Raw genomic sequence first — 26,232 nt, 5'->3', positions numbered from 1 at the left:
GTGGAGAGAGAGAGATATAACGGGTAGTGGAGAGGACTGACCAACAGTGGAGAGAGAGAGAGAGAGAGAGAGAGAGAGAGAGAGAGAGAGAGAGAGAGAGAGAGAGAGAGAGAGAGAGAGAGAGAGGTAATACTTCTACGGAGTCTACTCTGAAACGTCAGAGGGAGAGAGAGAGAAGCGTGGTTTTGAGGACTGACCAGCAGTGGAGAGAGAGAGAGATATGACGGGGAGAGAGAGAGAGAGAGAGAGAGAGAGAGAGAGAGAGAGAGAGAGAGAGAGAGAACATAAAAATGCCCATAGAGAGAAAGAGAGAGAGAGGACTGACCTGTTACCTACTGCTACTTGCTGACTTGCCTCCTCTTGTCCCGTGAGAGTGAGAGTGAGAGGAGAAGAGAAGAGAAGGGGGTGGAAGGAGACCATGTTTCCTTCTATCATGTGATATAAATGATCACTTACCTTTCCTTCTGCCTCCAATCATGTGACATAAATGATCACTTTGGTTTGGTTTGGGAACTAGGTTCGGGAGCAATGTGGTGGTTCGACACTTTCCCGAACCTGTAACTCAAATAATAATGTAGTATAGATATACATGATCACTTATCTTTCCTTCTACCCCCAATCATATGACATAAATGATCACTTTGGTTTGGTTTGAGAACTAAGTTCGGGAACAATGTGGTGGTTTGACACTTTCCGGAAAGTGTAGCTCAAATAATAATGTAATATAGATGGGCGTTTGAAAGGGTGGTATTGGACGTATTTTAAACGAGACCCCGCGCCTGCATAGGGCCCAGTAGAGTTTCATCCGAGGCGGGCGGTATTGAAATGAGTGTGTCCATGGCAGCGATAGCGAGGCGGAGATTGCCCGCCGTGGTCTGTTCTCGATGGCACATATGCATCCCACAGACTCTGAATAACCTCACCCTCATTGGCGACGGCATCGGCCTCTGGGGAAGCAAGAGCAACAAGTCGCAGATTATGACATGCCATCAAACGGGTAGGCTCTCAATCTCTGTCTGTATGTCAAAATTTTCTGTCGGAAATCACGTGAGCGATTGAAGCAGCTGATGGAAATTCTTGAGAAATCGTTTCATTCTTCCCTCTTTCTAATCAGTAAGGAGCTACTTTTTTGAAGCTTGCATTACGCCCAATCCTGTTTGAATCAAACATTGACATGCCTTTGCTATGCTTTTCTTGACTATTAGCTTTGCTCAAAGGATATCATCTTAACATCAATGGCACGCAACCCAACTGCAAATAGTCCTCTCGTTGGTTTTCCTGCTCTTTGTCAACATCCGAAGATCATTTCTAGAGTCTTGCCCATGGCATCAGTATATTAGGATGAAATGCAGTGGAAATGGAAGACTGTAGGATAGAATTGAAATCCCTTGCGAACTTGGCATTTGTAAAGGTAATCAAACAACAAATGAGCAGTATGAGTGGCATCCTGATTGGATTTATAAGGGAATCTGTCAGCATGCGTGGTATTAATGATTGGATCTGTAAGGGTATTTTTTGTTGAAATGGTCCACGACTATGAAGATGCCATACCTTTATAATCTTTAGGCTCGAAACTAGCTAGAGGGCAATCCCAAGGTGTATGATTGTGTGGAGTGTTGTTTTCTAGGGCTTTTTACACTCATGGCATGTGACTACCGTCCAACCAATAACAAGTCTCCAACCAGTCCCAGAACCTCCATAGCTTTTAGTTTCCTCTCTATTTGGACTACTATTCTCCACCCATAAAGCCTATCAATAGGCTTGTATCCCTAAACCAAATCATGCCTAGGCCCACTTGCCTTCTAGTATGGGCCCAATAGTTTAACATTCACATGGATTTTTTTGTTTACAAAGTTTTCTTTGTATGGTACATGCAATCGTACAGTGACATTGATTGCGTGTACACACACACATACCTATGCACATTAAAGGATCCTTGAAACAATTGGGAAAACTTATGTTGGATAACATACATCGACTTGCGCTAGGTTGATTTTGTCAATCACTAAACTATACAAATATGTAAGAAGCTGGGAATACATGTGTTAGTGAGAGAGAGTTATTAATAATACCTGGTCACACTAACATATGTGTAAAAGGTGTGAGATATGTAATTTTTGGATCTTTTGCCAATATATAATTACTGTCTCTCATCTCATTTGTTTATACTTAACTTTCATGGCTTCTCCCTATTCTTTTCTATCATTCTAATCTTTCTCTCTCCTCATCACCTTTTCTCTCTCTTCTGCTATTCTTTCTCTCACCTGTCAGCCTTCTCCTTGACAAGTGGTATTAGAGCATTGATCTTTGATCCATTCGGTAAAATCCTTTCTTGGGTTTTCTTCTTAGTCTTGTTACTTTTTGGCTACTCAAGGATAGGGTGTCAGCGTGGAAAAATAGATAAGTGCAGTGACCAAGGAGACCGAGGACAACTAGTTAGAGTTAACCAGAGTACTTGAAAGCAAAGTTGGAGGCATCTTGGACAAAATGGTAGGTCGTGCATCCATAACAGGCTATTTTGAAGGTAAAATGGTTAAAGATAGGGAGATTAGAGTTAGTCTTGGTTAGAAGTTTAGGTACTTTTTAAGACAAACCTTCTTTTTCTTTTCCCTCTCAAGCTTTTGGTTCAAGCTTCCATGGTGGTTGCCAAGAAACTGTCAAAGTGAAGCAATGCAGAAGTGAATGACCGTGACAAAAAGAGAGAGAGAGAGAGAGAGAGAGAGAGAGAGAGAGAGAGAGAGAGAGAGAGAGAGAGAGAGAGAGAGAGAGAGAGAGCGAAACACAAAAAATCTGCAGTGAAGTATACTGTATAAGGATGCAGAATTATACACAGGTATTGAGAAAATATTTGCGTATATCTCCCCCTTAAAGACTTTGATCTCCATCAGCCTCGAGTACTGTCTCTGTTACCAGCAGGTTGAAATTAGTTAGATACAAGTGTACAACAATGTATTGGAGAGTTGCTGTATATAGTAGAAAAGAAATGCCAAATAATGACTAGGTTAGCTGTATTAAATGTAGCTGACTGGTGCAGAATTGTCCTACTATACTAGCCGACTGCACCTGTTCGACTGCAGATTGCCATGTGGCATCTACCCTGGTAGCGATGACGTGGTTGTTGATGTGGCACCTGCATGTTTGCTGCTCAGACTTGCTTTGCACACTAACACTCCTGGCTGTCCAGGGAATGACAATCTCTAATACCTCCTCTTAGATCCTGGATAGGACATAAGGTTGAGGGATCTGGCATGTCTCCGAAGAAGAGCTTGGGGAAGCGCCTTCGTGAACAAATGTGCAAATTATCCTTTGTCTTGCAATACTCCACATCTATAGTCGCATCTAGAAGCTTCTCTCTAATAAAATGGTACTGGATCTCTATGTGCTTCGTCCGGGCATGGAAAACAGGATTCCATGCTAAGGCAATGCAACTCTCATTGTTGCACCGTAAGAGAGTAGGATGAGTCTGGGGGTAGCCACGCTCCTCCAACAACTGTCGAAGCCACACAGTCTCACATGTGGTAGAAGACGCAGCCCGATACTTTGCCTCAATTGAAGATAGGGCTACCATGGGCTACTTCTTGCTATTCTAAAAGATTGTATTAGCACTCAAGGTAAAACAATAACCTGTAGTAGACCGTCGTTGATCTACATCTCCAGTCCAATTTAAATCACTCCAACTTGCAAGAACAAGATTAGAAGCACTTGTACTTGTTAGATAATGAATCCCTAAGTCGGAGGTCCCCCTCAGATACCGTAGTATCCTCTGAGCAACTTGTCAATGCACCTGTTGAGATGCACTCTTGAACCTAGCCATGAGACCCATAGCAAAACATAGATCAACCCGTGTGTTGAGGAGCCAAATCAAGGAGCCAATTAGTTGATGGTAGTGAGTAGCATCCGCCAAAGGAGAATCTGTGTGGGAAGTGGCCTTCCAGTTTTGGGATCCAGAGTAGAAACGGATCTCAAAAGTCACCAAGAGCTCCTGTACATATCTTTGCTGAGAGATGAAAATCCTCCTCAAAGACTGATAAATCTCATGGCCCAAAAAGAAATGGAAAAGTTTTAAATCCGTCATCTTGAACTTCTGGTGTGGGCTGCTTTCGTCTCTTCGACCTTCTAGATATGAGCACCTGCAATAATCAAGTCATCAACATACAAAACAAACAACACATGACCTCCCTCGGAAGTGTGCACATAAAGCTACGGATCGGCCCTAGAACGCCGATATCCCAACTTGGCTTGGAGAAATGAATCAATCTTCTCGTTCCAAGCATGTGGAGCTTGCTTCAGGCCGTACAAGGCCTTCTTTAACCTGTAAACTTGTCCATTTGAGAAACCAAAACCAGAGGTTGCTCTACATAGATCTCCTCCTTCAGATCACCATTTAAGAAGGTCGACTTCACATCCAACTGAAAAACATGCCATCTTCTATGACCAGCCAAGGCAAGAACAACACGAATAGTCGCCATGTAAGTCGTAGGGGCAAAAATTCATGGAAGTCGACACCTGGGCGTTGTGCAAAACCTTTAGTGACAAGGTGAGCCTTGTGCTTTTCCAAAGAGCTATCACTATGGTACTTGGTCTTGAAGATCCATTTGACACCAATCACCTTCTTATGAGAGGGACGAGGCACAAAGAACCAAGTGCCATTCCGCTCAATAGCCTTAAACTTGGCTTCCATCGCCTTCCGCCAATGATCAAACTGTAAAGTCTCCTTCATTGATGTAGGTTGTCGATCCTGCATAACACAGGACATCAAACATTAGTTAGAGCAAATAAGCTCTGTAGAATGTGCTTGGGGCCTCAGTGACCTCCGTGGTTCATCGTGCGGTTCCCACTCCTCAGGGACCTTCCTCGATCCCTGAATCATAGAGTGTGTTATGGGTCTAACGGGGAGGAGGCCGCAGATCTATCCTCGGCGCTCTCCATCTACTGAAGACTCCGGTACATCCACCGGCAGGATCTCCACCAAGGTAACCAGTGTCGAAGAGAAGACTCGGAATCTGAAGAAGAATCTTCATCAAGAGGCTTTGGCTCCAAAGGAACTATCTTGGGAGCCTAAATCTTCCCTGGATCTCCAATTATGAGGTGCTCCTCACCCCCCTTTGTGACCAGAACTCCCATGGAACCGCACATCTTGGCTCGTGTAGACATCTTGCTTTATGGGACCATACAAGCGATAACCTTGGGACTGGGAGGTGCAGCCAACAAAGATTGTTGTCTGGGAAGCTGTCTCAAATTTGTCACGCTATGTCTTTGGGATGTGCACATAGGCGTCACACCCAAAGATCCTGAAATAAAAGACATCAGGCTTAGTTCCAAAGGAAGCCTCAAAAGGTGTCATTTTGTCAATGGCCAAAGTGAGGGATCGATTTAGGATGTGGAATGCCGTAGCCATTGCCTTGGCTCATAGAAATTGAGGTGTCTGTCGATCTTCCATTGTGGTGCATGCCATCTCAATCACACTTCGGTTATTCCGCTTCAAAATGCCATTCTCTTGAGGAGTGTTGGTATTAGCAAACTCCTGGTGAATGTCTCTATCTGCACAAAAACGAGTAAACTCATTAGAAACAAATTCACCATCCTTGTCTGATCACAAGGTCTTCAATCTCTGGCCCGATCGATTCTCCTTGAAGTGGGAGAAAGCCTCCGACTTCAGCGTCAAGTAGGCCCATATCATCTTACTAAAGTAATCTATGATCAACATGAAGTACAAGCTCCCTTTCAAGGACTCATTCCTCATCGGGCCACAAAGATTCGTAGATACAAGCTCCATAGGTGAAGTAGACCGTCTCAAAGCTGTGTGGGGAATTGCATCCCTATGCTGCTTTCCACGAATGTAAGAGACACATGGCTGCTGGCTCACCACTATGTCTGGCAAACCTTGAATAATCGATCCTCGTGATGCCTTCCGAAAATACTCATAGTTTAGGTGGCCAAACCGAGCATGCTAAGAAGGAGAGAGGTAAGAGTAGAAGAAGACTTTAATTTGTAGATGCCATTCTTCTTATACCCTAAAGAGAGAACCTTTCTCGATCCACGAACAAGAACTCGAACAGCATCACTGTCAAACTCCACCAAGAGACCAAGAGAACAAATCTTATGTACTGAAAGCAAATGATACCCTAAACTTGGCACATGCAACACTTCGGAAGTGTGAGTACCACCACATTCATTTGGAATCAATTGCATCTCACCTCGTGCAACAATGGACACAGAAGAGCTGTCTCCTATGAGAATCTGCCCACGCGAGGGTCGCAAATGGGTAACACCAACTGTCGAAGGAGTCATGTGCCATGAAGCACCACTGTCCATGATCCACTCTTGAGCTTGGGAAGCTATCATGGCAGCATTAGAAGTCTTCGGTGTAGAGTTCTCAATGACCGCTAAGTGTAGAAAAGTAGCTGATGAGGGTGCAGCTAGTGCTTTAGAATCCTTCGTGTCCTTCTTCTTGGTATCCTTGTCCTTGTCGAGGCAATCCTTCTTCCAATGGCCCGGCTTGCCACAAATATGGTAGGTCGATTCTTTCTCTTTGTTCTTAGATTTATTGTCCTCCTCATTCTTTTGGTTCTTTCCCTTCTTCTGAGAGGCTTGACCAATCAATGCCTTCTATTTGGAAGCATTCTGTCCCTTCAACTGTTCCTCTTGATCCAAGACCATAGGATCTAACTCTTCCCACCAAAGAGTAGACTCCTGCCTTGAAGCAATAAGAGCGGAATAAAAAGTACCGAATCGTGGCGGCAACTGGGACAATAAAGTGATCGCCATGTCTTCAGAGGAAATGGACTTCCCTGCATTTTGAACCTGTATCTAAAGGTGCCGAAGTTTGTTGATGTGTTCCCGAAGGGAAGAAGACTTATTCACAGACAGGGTCCTCATCTGCACCTCCAAAGAAACCCTCTTCATAAGGGTCATCAGGTTGTATATCTGGTCAAGCTCCAGCCATATCTCTCGAGCCACCGTCAAGTGCTCTATATGGGCTATCATGGTTGTTGTACAAGACAAAAAGAAAAGAACGAATCTTGACATTCAGCTTGTCCCAATGAGACTGGGCCGTTGTCAACTCCGCACGAGCATTTAAAGAGAGTTTGGACTCATCTCTCACATTGAGGGTCGGTTGATCTCCTCCATCACAAGCTCCGCCAAATCATAAGAATCCAATATGGCCAACATCATCATACGCCATATGTGGTAATTGTTGCCATCGAGCTTTTGATTTGATGAAAGAGCTGGTAAGACAGGCACCTTCCGGTATAGGATTGCCTAGAACTCCACATCAGTCTCTGTAGACATCTTCACCTGCAATGCCTGCACAATGAAAAAGAAACCCCCTTTGACTGTGAAAATGCAGCTTGCTAGGGCTCTTATCTCCGCATCCCGAACCTTCTTTAGCTGCACCGGTGTGAAAATGCAGCTTGCTAGGGCTCTTATCTCTGCGTCCCGAACCTTCTTTAGCTGCACTAGTGGCGATGAAAAGGTAAAATCTGCACTTGAAGGCCAAAAACACAGCCTTCTTTCTTCTCTAACAACAGAAAAAACAGTAGCAGCTTCAACAAATCTTCTCTTTTCTTGCATGCCTAGGCTTGCCTCAGCCTTGTTCTGATGCGCAGCCCACCTGCTCTCACTTGAACGCTGAAAACGCAGCCTTGTGTCGCGCTGAAAACTCCTCTTCAGATAGGTCCACCCTAGGTCAGTCCTTCAATGCTCTGATACCATGTCAGAGTGAAGCAATGCGGAAGCGAATGTCCGTGACAAAGAGTGAACCGAGAGAGGAGAGAGAGAGAGTGAAACATAGAAAATCTACAGTGAAGAATGCTATATAAGGATGCAGAATTATACACGGGTGCAGAGAGAATATGTGTGTATGTCTCCACCTTGAGGACTTCAAAGTTCAATCTGTGTCAACCCCGAGTGCTGTCTCCGTCACTAGCAGGCTGAAATCTGTTAGATACAAGTGTACAACAATGTGTTGGAGAGAAATGCCAAATAATGACTAGGTCAGTTGCATTGACCTGCATTAAATGCAGCTGACTAGTGCAGAATTGTCCGACTGCACTTGTCTGACTACAGATTGCCATGTGGCATCTGCCCTAGCAGTGATGACGTGGCTGCTGATGTGGCACCTGTGTGTTTGCTGCTCTGACCTGCTTTGCACATTGTAACACTCCTGGCTGTCCAGGGCATGACAATCTCTAATAGAAACCTCATATCTTACTTCTCAGTGACTTGATTCTTATTTTGGAGCATGGGCTAAATAATCTTGGCATTGTGCTTAGTATATGGAGTACACTTGATGAAGGTTTTAACCAGGCCATTACTTAGCAATAGCCAATGCAAATTTTGGTGCAATTTGTGGTGATCCTTGTAGGCATTTCCTCCATCTCTAGCTGACTATGCTTCATTTCCTGATGATCGCATCACTTGGCTACTTCCAGAAGGCAAGGCAGCTGCTATTTGATTCTCTGAAGCTTCTCTTTCATCTCCTTCAAGCCCTAGCTATGGAAGAATAGGGTAGCAATTTCAATGGTAAAAAATCTTGATAAATCTCACAAGATTATGCATCTTCTTATTCCTGAGGCTTTCTATTTGGCTATGGAGCATAAATGGCAACAAGATTAACCCGTTTCTTTGTCTCTTCAAGCTTTCTTTACCTTCCAATGGTCATGGACAGCAAGCTATTGCTGAAACTCTTTTAATCTTTTAAGATTGCTCAAGAAAGCTTACATTTAGGGCCAAAGGACATTGCTCCAAGAAGCATTGAGGTGGAAGATTGAAGAATTGAAGAAATTTCAGTATAATGAGTCTCTTGAAGCTCTTATTGGAGTTATATTTTGGGGTTTTTCTTCAAAAAGCTTGAATATTCAACATTTAAGTGTTCAAGCAAGCTTGGGGCATTGATTTTTCACGTATTTAATCTTCTTTAAGTATTTATGGATTGATTTTATGGATCTTGAAGCTTCATGATGGATTATGAACTATTGGACTGAAGCTTGTATCAATCATCTTCTTTAAGCTTGATCAAAGTATTTTTACTTGCTTAATCTTTGAAATCTCTCAATATTTACTTTTTTAAAAGTTTTTTTATTTCTTGATGGAATATTATTGATCAATTAATTCTTCGAAGTGGTTAATAGGTAAGAGATTAGTACTCTTCTAATTGATCATAGCCCTTTTCATTGAATTTTAGTATCCATTTCAGTTCTATTTCATCATGGGTGTCATTTACATTGTCTTGATGCATAACTCTAATTTTGTTGTATGATTTTCATTGCCTAAGATTGAAATATTATAAAGGTAAGTACTAGCAATTAGTGAGTCACTGAATTGCATTGGTAAGACCCTCAGCCAACACTTATTTTTTCATTTCAATCTTTCATTGATCAATCATGTATATCATTGAAGATTGAAGGAAATTTTTAGTTATGCAGTTCATCCTTGATTGATTAATTAGAATGTTTTTACCATGTTGATATTTCCACCAAGGAAAAAGGTGGATGCTAGGAAAGACAGTAGGACAATAGAGAGGTGATCCTCCCCCACTATTAAAGATCCTGAAGGGGTGTAACCAACCGATTTGGGGGAAACTTTTCCTACCTCCCGATGATATGGAGCTCGTGTAGGGAGCCTGTCATGCTGTTATATCCCTCACCACAGTACCATGAGTGGAGTCATTGAAGATTTGAAGACTTTAGTTGGATAGCATTGTTTTCGACTCCATTGATCAGTTACAGGGATTATACATGTTTACTACAAGAGAAATTTCAGCCATTATATTCCTTAGAGCAGGGGATAGGTGTATTAAGTGGAAATAGGGCATTTGGGTCTTCATTTGGATGAAATTTCAATCATCTATAGGTGCTATTGGTCATTTTGGATTGGTTATAGGTCTTACATAAAGTATTGTACTCAAACGGTGAATTGGGACCACTCTTGGAAGGCTTTATACTTGGTTACAAGTGTCACAGAGTAATTCAGAGAATTTCTAGGATCTTGATAGGATATTGCAGGTTGTATTCAGCTCCTGCAGGTCATACATAGCGTACCATTGTTAGAGATTGTCATTCCTTGGACAGTACAAGTAGTGATATGCATTTGCGAGTAGTTTTGTGTGGTGGAGCAGGCAGGATATCCATGTGGCAGATTTTTGTGTAGTCGCAATAGGTAGGACACATGGCAGTCTGGTCGTACAATAGGTGACTTGGTAGGTGTAGCAGATTGTAGTCATCATCGTAGGTGCCATGTGGCACAGTAGGAGCAGTTGGCTAGTTTTTGTGCAGTTGGTTGCATTTCATGCAACTAACTTGTATTATTTTTAGCATTTTCTTTGGGCTATTTATTTTGCCCAGCCTTCACAAACTCTCACACATTTTGATCATAGATTTTTAGATTGCTGATCGTGGAGATCATTGCACATACTTCGAGGTTCACATTCCATGGGCTCTTCGAGGTGAAGACATACGTAGACATACACTTTGTGTCCATTTACATATCTACTTCCTTATACAACATTCTTCATTGCAGATTTTTTGTGTTTCATTGTTTCTTTCTCTCCTCTCTCTGTTCACTCTTAGTCTTGGTCATACACTCACGCATCGCTTCACTCTGACATGGTATCAAAGCATTGAAGAACTGGTGAGGATCTACTTGAGGAGATCTTAGTGTGACACAAGGCTGCGTTTTCAGCATTCAAGGGCAAGCAAGAGGTTGTGCATTGGTTGAAGGCTGAGACGAGTGTGGTGAAGAAGAAGCAGGATGAGCAGAGAAGAGCCCTAGCAGGCTGTGTTTTCACAATTAGACGGGGCTACTTTTTGTGTTTTGTGCAGGCATTTTAGGTGAAGATGTCTTTTGAGGTTGAGATAGAGTTGATCATGGATCAGAAGGTGCCCATGTTATCGACTTTTCCATTAGATCAAAAGCTTGATGGAGAGAACTACTGCATTTGGTGTGTTGATACTTGCCATTTTGGAATCAAATGATTTGGCGGAGTTTGTTACAGAGGCTATCCACCATCCTTCATTAAGAGATGAGTCCAAACTCTCTATAAGTGATAAGTTAGAGTTGGCAAAGGCTTAGGCGCATTGGGACAAACTAAATGCTCGCATCTACTCATTTTTATTTCTCTCATGCACTACAATTGTGATCTCCCATTTAGAGCATTTGACAGTGGCTCAGGAGATATGGGTGGAGCTAGATTAGATGTATAATCGAATGTTTGTTATGAAACGAGTTTCTTTGCAAGTGCAGATAAGGACCATGAGTGTTAACAAGTCATCTTCTACGTGGGAGCATATCAACAAGTTGAGGCAACTTCAGATGTAGGTGTATAACTTAGGGAAGGTGATTACTTCTGAAGCAAGATAACTGTGGAACGTTTCACCCTTGAAACGTTTCATACTCGAAACGTTGCGTTTTAGCACGAAACATTTCACCCTTGGGTAGGTGCTAAGTGAAACGCCACATGAAACGACAAAATAACACATTCAAAGTACATATATTTAGCAAGTTTTTGATAGAAATTACTTTTTTCCTTGGAATGAAACAAATATGTGAAACATTGTATACCGAAACGTTTCATTAGTGAAACATGTTTCGTGTGCCATGCATATTGAAATGCATTTCATGGTTACCATGTTCTAAAGACATGGCGATAACTCTTCTTTCACAGTTATTACCTCGTTTTAGTGGTTTTTATTTTGCCTTGATTGCCTGAGGGTGGTTGGAGACTCTTTGTTGGGAGGAGTTAGTTCTTATGGTCTTGGACCAAGAGAAGCAATTGAAAGGGACCAATGCTTCTAAATTGGGGAATTGATAGGTCAATTCTCTCAGAAGAATGGGAAGGACCAAAAGAAGGAGGACAAGAAAGGAGTCCACTCGTTACATTTGTGGCAAGACAGGTCACTGGAAGAAGGACTACCCCGACAAGGAGAAGAAGAAAAAAGACGAGAAATCTTCAAAGGATTCTAGAGTGGTGGCTGCTCCCTTATCAATTGCTTTCCTCCACTTGGAGATGGTTGAGGCATGGACCTTGAAGGCCTTTGATGTTGTGTTGATGGCCCCATATACTCAAGAGTGGATTGTTGATAGTGGTGCATCCCAGCACGACTCCTTTTACAGCAAGTGTTGCTCATTTGCAGCCTTCGCATGGGTAGATTCTCATTGGTAATAGTTCTATTCCTATTCAGGGACGGGGTAACATGCATCACTACTGCGTTTGTTGGTGTTCGACATCCGGAGGTTGCCTTGTTGCGATTTGGGATCCGTTCAGAGTACGTCACACTCTCTAGCTCATTACCCTTGCCCTGATCCTTGAGATACAGGAGTTCGAGGTTTAGTATTCATTCACTGCATAGTGTGTTTGCTGCATGAGCATTGTATGTTTAGCAATTATATCATTTCAGTTATTTTTTGTGTTCATTGTCTCTGAGTTACCCTAATCCCAATAATGTCTTTTTATCTGTTTGTGCTTTGTCGTACAATTGTTATTTGTGTTTCTGTGTCAAAGTATTTCTTTACATCGACCTGCATTATTTTTAACATTTCTTTTGGGCTATTTATTTTGCCGAGCCTCCACACACTTTCACACATTCTAATCACATGTTTCGAGATTGTTGATCATGGAGATTGTTGCACATACTTTGAGGTTTACAGCTCATGAGATCTTTGAGGTGGAGACACATGCAAACATACACTTTGTGCCCGTGTACATAGTTGCTTCCTTATACAACATTATTCATTGCAGATTTTTTGTGTTCCATTGTCTCTTTTTCTCTTTTTTCTCTTTGTTTTACTCTTAGTCTTGGTCATACACTTCCGCATTGCTTCACTTTGACAACCATAGTGTTGGAATACCTTATCTTGGACTTAGGGGAGATGGATACACAAACAATGCTTTTATAGGGCATAGGACTGTTCTGGATAGTAGTAAAATAATATTCTCAGAATATTTTGTTTTGATTTTGAACTTGAGTGTTATAGCTCATCTTGAAGAGCTATTTGTGGGCTTTGATTTTCATCAAAAAAGTTATTGATTTCGATATCAAGATCAAACGTTATAGCTATTTTTGTATTAGAGGCTCTACTAGGACTTCATTGTACTAGTGAGTAGAAACAGCTGGAAACAAAGAAAAAAACAAGCCTAATGTTGATGTTCAGCAATAAATTAGTGAAGCATGTGAGGCAATACTTCAGGGATGTCATGATGATGAAGATTCGCAAGAATATGGTGCATATAGTACTCTTAGTGTCACTCTTTGTAATCATGAGACTAGGCATTTCATCAGACACATGGAATTGGTTTGTAAATTGGATTAGGCGGTTGAACAGTTGGTTCAATCGAATATGCAAACCAAGGAAGTCATGGAGCACATGGATCAATCTACCAAGGATTCCTTGGAGAAGTTTGAAGTTTTTTTCTTCTACTAGGGATTCTTTGAATAAACTTAGCACTCATATCTCTATTTTTGTGGCAGCACAAATGGCAGACAGAGAGTAGAGATAAACAGTCCTTTCAGCTATTAAACAATAATCCTCAGCCTGGTATCATTGGAAAGAAATGGATACCACATAGCACTTATGAGATTGGAGAGACTTCTTTTAGAGCTGATGAGCCTATTTTGAGCATTCATGGGTCAAATCCTCCTCAAATCACTAGAAACTAGCCGCTATTCCTTTAGGTAGGTTTCAAACTATCTATCATCGGAGTGGCTCTAATCTTTCAAACCCCAATGGTAGTTACGCGGACATGGAGCTCCAAGTAACTAATGGACAGCAAGGCTTTGTTGAGAGGGAACTTTGTGATAAGATTGTGTTAATTAAATATAGTGGCCATTTATCATCATAGATTGAATTGGAGGAGTGGACTTCGAAGTCAGAGTTACTTTGCTACTCTTCACCTTGAGGGCTTTGCTTATACATGGTGGAGATACATAAAGAGGGAAAGTCAATAGGTTGATAGTTGGGAGGAATTCAAAGCTAAGATGGCTCAGATGTTTTTATCTCACATTGAGAAAGAAAAGTTGGCAATCAAATGGTTTCAGTCGGACCAAAGAAGCCTATCAGTTAGAGAGTATACAAATCAGTTTTTGAATCTTACCTTATATATCGAGAGTGAGCAATGATGCAAAGTTGCATAATTATATCTATGGTTTGGATCCTAGTTTGTTAGTTGATGTTATGGCTCAGAAACCCACTACACTATTCCATGCCATTTAGCTAGCAGAGAGGTATGGCTCGTAAGTATAGGAGAGACATTCCTATGCAGGCTTCTTTTGGATGGCAAAGGATTGTTGGTAAAGAGGGCAACTTTGGTGGCAATTATGGAGGTTCCAATACTTCATTTGGCAGTCCCAAAGTCCCTACATACCTTACTTTCAATGCTTCAAGATAGTAAAGTGCTTCAAAGCCAGCAATTAGTTTTAAAGTGGAACATATCCTACTTTCAATGCTTCAAGACAATAAAGTGTTTCAAAGCCAACAATTAGTCAAAATAATTCAGCAAACAATGGCAAGTTTATACCTATGGATCTTTTCAAGGAAAGAAAAAAAAAAGGGTTAGTGTTTCAAATGTGGTGAAAAGTATATGGTTGATCATGCATCCAAGTGCACTTTCAAGAATACCAAGGCTAAGAATTACAACATGATAGCACTTGAGGATGTGGATGATGAGGTTGTTAATGAATCAACAATGAGTTCACAAGCTGAATTTGAAGAGCATGATGAGGATCTTGATGCTGGTTAGTTTTATGAGGTTGCGGATGGTTGGATTACCATTTGACCCTGGTGGGCATATTCTTTTTGATCTTGGCGGAACAGATTTACCTCTTGCTGCCACTTCCTTTTGTTCTATTTTCATAGATGCTTGGATAGGTTCAAAGAGCCCTAATACATTTCATATGAAGGGTACCATTCATGGAAAGGATGTGTTTATTCTAATAGACAGTGATTGTACACATAGTTTTGTGAATAAGTCAGTTGTAGACATGTTACATTGTTTTCTCACTGATTTACAGCAACCCATAAGAGTACAAGTAGCTAATGGTGAAGAGGAAATGAGTACTCAAATCCATAGGTTCCTATACAGTTAGCTGAAAATTATGAGGTACAGGTGAACCTAATTGCTTTGGAAATGAGACTCATAGATATTGTGCTTGGTTATCATTGGTTGATGACTTTAATAAAGATTACTATGGATTTCTTGTAGTTGTACATGGAGTTTGCCATTGATGGGCAGCCTATTTATTCACAGGGAATCTCAAGTAAATCTAATTTTCTCCTTATCACCATTAAACAACTCAAGGAGTACAAGAAGTGCTCATAGATTTTTGTATTGCACTTGAATAAAGAGATAGAAGATCAATCCAAGAATTCAGTAGAGCATCATGCTTTGAAAGCTCTACTTGAGAAGTAGAGGGGCTTGTTTGAAGTACCTACTTCATTCTCCCCTCAGAGAGCAGTGGATTACCCTATTAATTTAGAGTCTCATTCAAAGCCGATCAATAAGCCACCTTATAGATTGTCAAAATGTGAGCGTGAGGAAGTAGCCAAGCAAATCAAGGAGCTTTTACAGATGGGATTTATTGAGCCTAGCTCTTTACCTTATGCATCTGTGGTTTTGTTAGTGAAGAAGAAAGATGGATTCTTTAGGATGTGTCTTGACTACATGGATCTAATCAAGATCACAGTGAAGAATAAGTATCCAATACCTAGAGTTGATGATTTTCTTAATGAGCTCAAGGGAGCTATATTCTTTGCCAAGATTGATGTGAGGTCTAGATATTATAAGATCCGTATGCGAGAGGGTAATGAAGTTAGAACTACCTTTAGGATTGATCATGGGCTATATCATTTCCTAGTGATGCTATTTGGGCTTACTAATGCTCGAGTTACCTTTCAGAGTCTAATGAATAAAATTTTATAGCTATAAGATCCGTATGCGAGAGGGTAATGAAGTTAAAACTACCTTTAGGATTGATCATGGGCTATATCATTTCCTAGTGATGCTATATGGGCTTACTAATGCTCGAGTTACCTTTCAGAGTCTAATAAATAAAAATTTATAGCATTTTCTCTTCCAATTTGTCTTAGTCTTCTTTGATGACATATTGATTTCCAACAATACTTTATAGGACCATTTATCATATATGAGGAAGGTTTTTGATGTGTTGAGATATCACAGACTTTTTGCTAAGGAGAAGTGCTCCTTCATGTAGGTTAAAGTGGAGTACTTGGGTGATATGTTAGTGAACAAGGGATACAGGCTACCCCTAAGAAGGTGCAATGTGTCAAAGATTGGCCAACATCTACCGCCAGTACTTCACTTAGAGGGTTTCTTGGTCTATCATCATTCTATCGTAGATTCATTAAGTATTATGTAGCGGTAGCAGCTTCTTTGACCGATGAAGGAAGCTTTCTTTTGGGATGCACTTGCAGACAGTAACTTCAACTAGTTAAAGGAATTACTTACTTTTGCTCCTATTCTAGTATGTTCGGATTTTTCTAGAGAGTTTACCATACAATGTGATGCCAATGGCCGTGGCATAGGGGTTGTTTTGTTACAGGAGCATGGAATTATTACCTTTGAAAGTCATAAGCTTACAAATAAAAAGATGACTATGAATGTCTATGACCAAGAGATATTGGTTATTTTACTTGTGATAAAAAAATGACACCATTATTTGTATGGCAGCCGGTTTAGAGTTCAAAGTTATCACACGGTTCTAAAGTATTTTCTTGCTCAGTCAAGTCTTATCCCTAAGCAATGTAGGTGGGTAACTACCTTGCAAAACTATGATTTTGATATCACTCATACAAGGGGCAAAGACAATGTGGTAGAATGTGGATATGTCAAGTTTCAGCTATGATTGAGTCACATGGTGATTGAGTTGAGGAATTATTGGAAGCCTATCTTTTGGACGATGAGCTTAGCCATGTACTTTAGAAATGATAGTAAGGTCTTATGGAGAAAAACTCACATTATCAGCTCAAAAACGGTATCATTTGGCTTAATGACAAGATTGTTATTTTCTCTATTTCTTCTTTCAGGCTGAAAATTATTGAGAAGTTATATTCTTTGCCCATAGTTGGACACTTTGGAGTGTTTAAGACCTATGATAAAATTAGTAGGAGTTTTCATTGAAAAAGATCGTGGAAAGATGTTAAGGACTATGCCATGAAGCGTATGCCTTGTTAGCAAAACAAGAATAATACCCATAAGCCAGGTGGTTTGTTACAGCCATTGCCTATTTGAGAAGGCAAATAGACACGCATTACCATAGATTTTATTACTAGTATATCTATTACCAAAAAGGGTTGGAATAGCATTTATGTAGTAGTGGTTAGACTTACTGTAGTCCATTTCATTCCTACCAAGATTTAGTTCACTACTTCACTAGTGGCTAGTCAATTTATGGAGTAGATATTAAGATTACATAGATTATTGCATGTGATTGTGTATGGTAGGGACACCAAGTTCATGAGTAACTTTTGGTAAGCGATATTCAGCTCTATGGATACTAAATTGGTTTCTTCTACAGCCTATCATCTGTAGACTAATAGTCAGATAGAAAGGGTTAATAAGTGGTTGGAGACTTACCTTTGCCATTTTTGTCATGATATATAACATGCATGAGATTCATGGTTACATTTGGCTGAGTTTGCCTATAATAACTCCACTCATGCTAGCATTGGAGTTTCACCCTTTGAGGCTATGCGTAGCTACAAGGTATTCTTATCAATAGTTACTTCTAGTGAGAAGATTAACCATTATGGAAAAGAAGAATTGGAAAGAATGCAAGCCCTTCTTCAACAATGTAAAATGAATCTTAGAAAGGCTTAAGATTGGATGAAGATGCATGTTGATGAGAAGAGACGATCTTTGGAGCTCCAAGAGGGAGAGTTAGTTCTTTTGAAAGTATCCAAGTCTCAATATTCTACTCTGAAGGATGGCTCTAGCGACAAACTTGCTCATTGGTTCTATGGGTTCTACAGGATCTTGAAGTGTATTGGAGACTTGGCATATCAATTGAAACTTCTCTCTTTCACTAAGATTCATAATGTGTTTCATGTTAGTCAGCTCAAACTCTTTTATGGTACCCAGCTGGAAATAGTTGATGAGTTGCCTCCTATGGATGAAGAACTTATTTAGTACATTCCTAAGGAGGTCATTGGGTAGCATGAAAAGAAGCTTTACTCTTGCTCTATCATTGAGTATTTGATTAAGTGGAAGGGTTTACCACTTGAGGAAGTTTCTTGGAGGTTATATCTGTTTTGGATGAGTTTTTCTATTTACGGGATGCATTGGTGGTTGAGACATAGTCACATGGGAGCCAATTGCACTCTCAATAGGGTTTGGACGACAGTCTATTTTAGAACATATTTTACTTTTCTTAATTTTTAGAATTCAGCCACGTATAGGTCAAAGTACTCTTCAATAGCTACGCTCTGATATGTGGCAAGTCCTATTTGGATACTTTAATCAGAAGTTATGGCAATTTTCTTCAGTGTATCATGTTTTTTTACAGCAAGCTGTCTATTTTTTACAGAGGCTATTTCTTGAAGATTTGAAGCCTCCAATTCCTTTTGGAGACATCTAGATTATGTATATGGCAGAGGCTTTTCTTTAGGTCTTCATTTCAACAAATAAACCTTCACTATTCGATTCTTATCTCATCTTTTGTATAGCTGATATCAAAGTAGTTCTTTGTTTCATCCATCCTTCTTTGCCATTGTAACTTTGTTTTTATAAGAAAAAACCTTTGAGTAGGGATGGATTGTAAGAAGCTGGGAATACATGTGTTAGTGAGAGAGAGAGTTATTTTCATCCATCCTTCTTTGCCATTGTAACTTTGTTTTTATGGGAAAAAACTTTTGAGCTTGGATGGATTGCAAGAAGCTGGGAATACATGTGTTAGTGAGAGAGAGAGTTATTAATAACATTGTTACACTGACATAGGTATAAAAGGTGTGAGATATGTAGTTTTTGGATTTTTATCAATATACAATTACTATCTCTCATCTCACCTGTTTGCATTTAGCTTTCATAGCTTCTCTCTCTTCTTTTCTATCATTCTAGTTTTTCTCTCTCCTTGTCACTCTTTCTCTCTCCTCTTTTCTCTCTCTTTTGCTCTTCCTCTTACCTCTTAGCCCTCTTCTTGACAAAATAATTCACATTTATCTACTTTCAACAAGCCAAAATGTGTTGTCGCTCATTTGGAAGCAATTAGTCTTTAGATGGTCTCTTAAGATCATCATGACCAATCACATTCCTATCATCTCCCAATTTGCACCTAAATTGGGTGAATCATGTGATGGTGTGGAAATGGCAACGATCCAATCTTCGTATATATTATTGAATTGAACCAAACACCTCGAGGAGATAGCTTTAAACTTGTACAAGATTTTAAAAGTCTGATTGTTCATGAACTTTCAAGTATGAAACGAGAAAATGGCAACGCTATGCAGGAAAAGCTTGATTAACTTAATCCCATTTTTCAGCTCATTAAAACATCCCCAAAACTGTCCCAAAAGTGTTAGGTCACCACCCTAGATAATTGGTTGGCTCATGTGTTTATAAGTAGGGGGTCAGGCTAGCCACTTTGCATATGCTGCAACCATCACTCTACAGTTGTTGCACTCTCACCCTTGCTGTCCACATGCTGCTGGCTGCTCCACTTGCTGCCAGCCAGCTTCCATCGTCCAAATAGCTGTATTTAGCTATCTAGCAAGCCACCTTGCTGCCACCCAATTGCCAGCCTGCTGCCACAACCTTTTTTGACTGCTAATGATATGTTTTCAGCTGAATGCTTGGTGTTTCCAGGATCGGAACAATTGTGTTTTGCTGCTTTAATGACTGCCCTCTATGATGTCATCTTTTGGACAACATGCTGCCTCATTTTGGATAGCTTTTACATAAATAGAAATAGGTTTTGTGTCTATCTTTGCCTCAATGGGTATCTAGAGGATAGGTACTAAACATTGGTGCAGCTGATGCTAATGCAAATAACTCTACTCTCTATAAATATAATAATGTGATGCAAAATATGCAACCTTCCTCGAGGCATGTTGCAAATTTGCATTGTTTAACATTAGTTTCTTATAGTATCATCAAATTACAAAAGGTTTCCATGGCTGATTCTACTCATTCTATTCATAATTATGATTTCTGTCCTTCTAAGAGCTCTTAAAAGACCTTGCCCTCTAAATTCTTTTTTTTCCAGCGTTGTGAGAGACCACCTTAATATAGCTCTGCTTTTATTGTCAACAGCTCAGTTTGCAGCAGATCAAGCAAGAGGGCATCTTAACTGGGCAAATGGAGGGGGCCTGGTTCACAGGCTTGCAGATGTGGATTCTACTGCCATTGTTGAAGTCGGGGCCATAGTCCATGAACATGCCCGAGTTGGTCCTTATTCACGCATTGGTTCATGCTCAGTGTTGGCTCCCCATGTCATCATTGGTTCCTACTCAACACTTTGGTCTCGTATTGAGCACTCAATACTTATCGTTAGTTTAATGTTGGCTTTTCTGGTCTCATTATCTTTATTGGAAATGGATATTCCTGATAGTGTATACTTCATTAGTGGCTCCTTTGAAAGTTATCTGTGCAAAGGAATCAAGTAACATGTGCATGCAGTGATACAAGCTTGCACTTGTGAATTGAGGGACTTAGTGTAGATATAGAAATGTATCTGTGTTCTATGATTTTCAAGCGCTGTTTTTATAATGGTGTTCTTTGATTGTGGGCTTTTTGAGCCTTATACCTTGATTCAAGTACATGGGTCAGGTCATTTGTTAGATTTGCCCGACTACTTGTTGGCTTGATCTAGGCCACAACAATGTTTGAGAAAGGGTTCAAGAGGAAGACAAATATGAGAAATAGTCTGCACACCAATTGACGAGCTAGTTGTGCTGTGGCTGTTATGCCTGTTAAGCCTTCACTGCAGCCTCCTTGCGGTGTCCACATTGATGGTGCGCGGGCACTGGTTTGGGTGTCTTTCAACAATGGTCGAGTGCATAACCGTCATAAAGAAGCATGCAACTATTTTTATACTGCAGGAAATCCTAATTCCCTCCTCTTCCTTGCACTAGTGGTGGAATACTGCTCCCATGGTGGACTCTTTGGCCTTTTGACACCATTCTGTCTGCAACCTTCATAAACATGCCAAGGCTCAACAGTTCAGATGGCAATGGAGATCCTAGTGATCAGTTGTAGGCAGTAGAATAAGAAGCTAGCCTCAGCATAAAATCCCACTTTTGAAGAGGACAGCCTTAGGCAATATGAACTGGCTTTGAAAGGGCTGTCGGTGGGTGCCCAATGACCTTGCTGAAGTCCATTAAGTCAACAAAAACATGGCATGAGATAGGATGGTCATTTGTGATAGGGATGTGGAATGTCAAAACCAGGGAACTAGGACTGCGAGGTGGGGTATTCATTAAAATTGGAGGTACATGTTACTCTTGTTTGCATGATTGAATGTGGGAAGCATAGAATTGTCCTCTCAATTTTCCTTGGAAATAAAAATCTCTAATGCTGAGCTTATGTTGGTTTGCAGGTACAATATATCTTTGCAGAACTGTGCTGTAGGTGATCATTGCATAATTCACAATGGTGTTTGTGTTGGTCAGGATGGTACGCTCTTCTGCTACTGTTGCTACTGAATTACTGCCATCTGAACTGTCTTAAAAGTAAGGACAATGTTTATGATCATGGAAGTGCCCAAGAAAGTACGTGGATTCAAGGCACTGCTAGATTGGAGAAAGTACACCCTAGAAATCAACAATCCATCATGGATGGCTTTTTGCGATGCCCCATCTGTAGAGAGAGGCAATCTCACCCACCTACCTTAACCATGAAGATATGGAGTTGAGTATAACCAAGACACCCATAGCCGATATGATTTACCTCTCATCTATAACATCAAAGTTGACATCAACCTTAAATTCTAAGAAAGAGATTTGGTGACATCATTCAAAAATTCTCGGACAATTTCTTAAAGTGCCTAGATCTAGCTTTTGTCACCGTGTAGAACTCTCTCAAACTACTTATCCAATTGTTGAACTGGAAAATTACTTTTTATTATTATAAGAAATCTCTTATTCTATACTAAAGGAAATTACAGATATCATTAAGGTCTCTGTGTGAGTCTTCACATTATGGTCACAAAAGGCACAATGCCACTTGCACATAATGGTCAGTTTATTGTTGAACTAAGACCAGCGAAGACATGATTGAAGCACCTTTGGCTGACAGCAATTGGCTGGCATGGGGCACATGGCAGGACAGCTTTGGCCAATGACAATTTCAGCATATGTTACTTGTAGCCTGCAGCTACATTTATTATCTTTTGAAATACCAAGGATTTTGTTTTGTTATAATGATGCTTGGAGTAGCAGGTTAATAGTGATTTTTGGTGTAGGCAGGGTAATAGAGAAAATAATGATTCTATAAATGAACTCCCTTAAGACAAAGTATCCCAAGGTAAAGTACGAAAATGGCCCTGTAAGGGACTTCCAAAACAAACAGGGGAAGCCTATTACAAGGCTTGAGTAAATAACCAATCAGGAGGTTTATAGTGCCAGTGTGTGTGTCAAATACCCTTGGCCTTTGAGTGACAACTGTCATCTACATAGTCGGGTTTTTGGCAAAATGTACAAAACCTATTCTTTTTAGACAAGTAATGCTGGGAGGCTCTTTGTAAGGTTTGGACTTTACCACTCTCTTTTAACTTCAAAGAAAAGATTGAGCATCGACATTGAAACGTGGCCCATGTTTAGGATCGATTGGGGAGGGTGGGACTGTGTCTAAGGGTCTAGATGGTCCCTTTTCACTCCCTATTTTTGTCCACACCAAGAGGGGGGTGGGGGGCAGCAGGCTGGAGACCTAAATGCAGCATTCTTTGGGGCTGGATTTTGGTAAACATAGCAATGTGACCAGCTGAAGATGATGGTTGCGTATCACTGGCAGCAAGCTGGAGCTGGGTGACAGTTGAAAGAGGAGGATCTGATGCAGGGTGGCCTGATCAGCAGGGCTGAATAGGCGTTTGATGATGTCACCAACCTGGGGCAGCAAATGTAGATTGTAGGGCCATTGGCAGATCCAGGCCATCACCTGCCAAATGAGTTTTCCACAGAGACCCCTTTATCCCCAACATGGTGGAGCATGTATGGCAGCAGCCCTTGAGATGGATATTGGAGGCCAGGCAGCTTTGTGATGCCATCGTTTGTTCTTTAGAGAGGATATATCGGAATCCTTTTACTCATCAGTTATTACTTGCTTCATTGACTTTGTTTTCACTAGTTTTCATTTTTCATTTCATTTCCTCACATAGTTACACAAATTCATAATTCCCTGTAGATATGAACTGTTTTAAACTTTTGTATACTTTATGGTGAGATTTCATCATGCTTATATTAGATGCTTGGGTCTCCTAGGCCATCTTGGCCTTTTGTAGACGTTAATATAATTTTTTTTTCTTTCTTTTTTGTCCTAATACACTTTGCTTGTTGGAGCTTGCAAATTATACATAATTACTGTTTGCCTGTATGTGTGTGAGACTCGTTTTGGCATCAAGCTTTGTAGACTTCCCCTTCTTACATATTTTTTGATATGTAAGTCCCTCACAGGGCTGCTTTGTATTTTACCTTTTTCCTTGGGACACTGTTCTGAGGAGTGTTAATAGAATTTTTACTTTTCTCTGGGGAAAAAAAAAGGTTTTAGCATCAGAGTAAGGGTGGACAGATGTTTGAGTCTTATTGTTCTTAATTTGGTGGCTTAACCATTCTCTAAAGTAGAAAACATAAATAGCTACTTGAAGCTGTTTCTGGATTTTTGTAGAGTTTGCAGCATATACCTGGTACAGCATGAAAATTTAAAGATCTCAGTTGAAGTCAAAGAAGAACAGAGCTGATTTTTATTTTAATTTCTTCTCTCAGTTATATCTGTTGATGCCTTTAAAGAAATCCATGCTGCAGAGAATGAGAAGCTTGATGTTTTGCCTGCAAAGCAGGATTTGGCTTCATGGTGGACAAGGATGGAAATATGGTTAAGAAACCTCAGGTACATGCTTATTGATATGCTTATTCAGATACTATGGATGTATTATGACAAACAAACACCCCTCAAATCAACTGATAACATGCAGATGCTACAAGTGAAGATTGGAGACTATGTTGAGATAGGCGCTAACACTTGTATTGATAGGGGAAGGTACAGTTAATATGTTTGGCAGTGTTTGTTTAAAATACACCAGTAGTCCACTTTCTGAAGTTTATCAGTGTAAAAGATGTGATAAAATGTGGTTTTAAGTTGTGGGCAGTTGGCGAGACACCACTATTGGACATCATACAAAAATTGACAATCATGTTCAGGTGTGTTGAGCTTCCTCATTGCGTGTTGACTTGCCTGAAAATCAAGGATGGTGAAAAAATGCATTTAAAAGAAAGTGCATTTAAAAGATCTAATTATGTAGCTGCTAATATTTTCTGTAGCGCTAGAAAATGATAACCTAGCCTACAGTACTACTGCTTCATTTTGAAGAAACCTTTGTTACTCTACAGTTGGCAATATTTTGAAGCTTAAATTGTCTGCATCCAGACTTTTAAGGAGCAGTTAAACAGAACTGTTCAGTTACCTTCAAAATGTGTCTGTTTGATAATGTTAAGGTTTTCAGATTGGACACAATGTGGTTATTGGACATTCCTGCATGATATGTGGGCAAGCTGGACTTGGCGGTTCTTCCACGTCAGTGACATTTAACCCTCCTGTGTCTATGGGTCTTTGAATGTCATATCAACTCTTTTTCTTTGGCAATGATTTCCACTTGTGATGTGATAACATGCAGGTTGGGAGATTATGTTGTCCTGGCAGGGAAAGCAGGTGTTAGTGATCATGTATCCATTGCTTCCAAGGTAGAGGATGTTTGTTTGAAGATCTGTGAATCAATGACTTTTATTTCTATTACTTGCTATGTTAATAGTAGCTCAAAAGTTTATTTCACTTCAAATGATCACTCTGAAAGTTTGTCATATTATGTGAGCTGAATTAATGCATGAGCATAGTAGGATATTGTGTGAGTGAGGGTAAATAAGTTGTGTGTTTTTGCCAGTAGGTTCATTTGTGATCTTCTGTGACAGGTCCGTATTGCAGCAAAGAGTGGAGTTACATATGACATAACAGAACCGGGAGATTATGCAGGCTTTCCAGCTGTATGTAATTTATGATTGATCAGTGTCTGTTATTTTAGATATTATTAGAAATCACCACTGCTTTGGTTGAAGGTTGCCTAATCAAATAATTAATTCAGGTACCTGCAAAAGAATGGCGCAGGCAACAAGTCCAACTTAGAAAGCTTGGCAAGCTACCTGAATTAGACTGTTAATGGAAAATTTTTGCATACAAAAATCACAAAACTGAAAACAGAAGGTTCAAAACGTACACTTTTTCAACAATTCATTTGTATACATACTCCACTGTTCATTCGGCGTGCGATCTGTCCTATCTGTGCATAGAGCAATGCCAGCATGGGTTTTGCCTGCACTCTTGGCTAGTATTTGGAGGAGAGATGCCTACCGTGTAGGTGTTTGAGTGTTTCTGTCTTATCTCAGGAAAAAGAAACAGCTTTGAAACTGTTGAGAAAACCTGCAGGTTTTAATTTGAATAGCAGACAAGTCACTTGGCATGTGAAACCATGGAGAAGGTGACCATATTAATTTACATGACCTGCGGTAACTTTTATGTCTGCCAGGTTTTCTAGATTTGACCGTGTGATTGAGGGTTGTTTCATCTTAATCATGAGAACTACTGATGGTATTTTGGAAGATTATTCTATGATACATCAAATCATGAACCTGGGTAACATCTCTGGCTTGCTAAGCCTGTTCCTGTGAGTTTAATCACCATGACATCTAGAACAGCATTTTTAGAGTAGGTGCATGTACATAACCTGCAGGAACAGTTATTCAGGGGCTAGATTTTATAGGCTATTGACAACATATTGTGCAATATTTGAGGGTCATTCCTACTAACTTGTCCTTGTATGGCTCACGATGATTCAGTTCATGTACTCTATCCACTTTATTTGCATCTACCTTTACAACAAATTACATTGTTCATATTGAGCCAAATATGTGGCAAAAGGATCTCAAGAACCATGATTGGCATTTAGTCATTTATGGGCGCCTCTCATATGCTTATTTCAATCATATCAACACATGTTGTGTAGTTTTTTGTGGTTTATTTTA

At 40.2% G+C, this 26,232-nt stretch overlaps 1 protein-coding gene across 5 annotated transcripts; it reads left to right on the top strand.

Annotated features, from left to right (window-relative positions):
• The first annotated feature begins 777 nt into the window (after positions 1–777).
• Positions 778–26,232, top strand: LOC148031107 (putative UDP-3-O-acylglucosamine N-acyltransferase 2, mitochondrial). Of its 5 annotated transcripts, none has more exons than XM_087684636.1 (10): positions 778–997; positions 20,261–20,468; positions 21,546–21,622; positions 24,000–24,049; positions 24,135–24,199; positions 24,309–24,360; positions 24,663–24,733; positions 24,834–24,900; positions 25,126–25,197; positions 25,296–26,226. In XM_087684636.1, exons 1-10 carry the CDS (start codon positions 826–828, stop codon positions 25,368–25,370), a joined length of 909 nt encoding a protein of 302 aa, XP_087540762.1. In that variant the 5' UTR covers positions 778–825; the 3' UTR covers positions 25,371–26,226. The 5 variants fall into 5 exon arrangements, with proteins under 5 accessions (XP_087540762.1, XP_087540764.1, XP_087540765.1 ...); XM_087684637.1 differs by having other exon boundaries at positions 976–1,113; positions 23,997–24,049; positions 25,296–26,232; XM_087684638.1 differs by lacking the exon at positions 20,261–20,468 and having other exon boundaries at positions 779–997; positions 23,997–24,049; positions 25,296–26,227.

Source organism: Lygodium microphyllum, chromosome 9 (assembly GCF_053477565.2).
Source record: "Lygodium microphyllum isolate KBCC chromosome 9, Lygodium_microphyllum_v1.1.10, whole genome shotgun sequence".
In the NCBI taxonomy this organism is placed as follows: Eukaryota; Viridiplantae; Streptophyta; class Polypodiopsida; order Schizaeales; family Lygodiaceae; genus Lygodium; species Lygodium microphyllum.
This window is presented reverse-complemented; position numbering and strand designations above follow the sequence as displayed.

Excerpts from the sequence above, each read along its gene's own strand:
- LOC148031107 (XM_087684636.1), top strand. The coding sequence starts at position 826 with ATGAGTGTGTCCATGGCAGCGATAGCGAGGCGGAGATTGCCCGCCGTG. Across the intron at positions 20,469-21,545 it reads GGTTCCTACTCAACACTTTG|GTACAATATATCTTTGCAGA; the intron begins GTCTCGTATTGA and ends GTTGGTTTGCAG. Across the intron at positions 24,901-25,125 it reads ATGTATCCATTGCTTCCAAG|GTCCGTATTGCAGCAAAGAG; the intron begins GTAGAGGATGTT and ends CTTCTGTGACAG.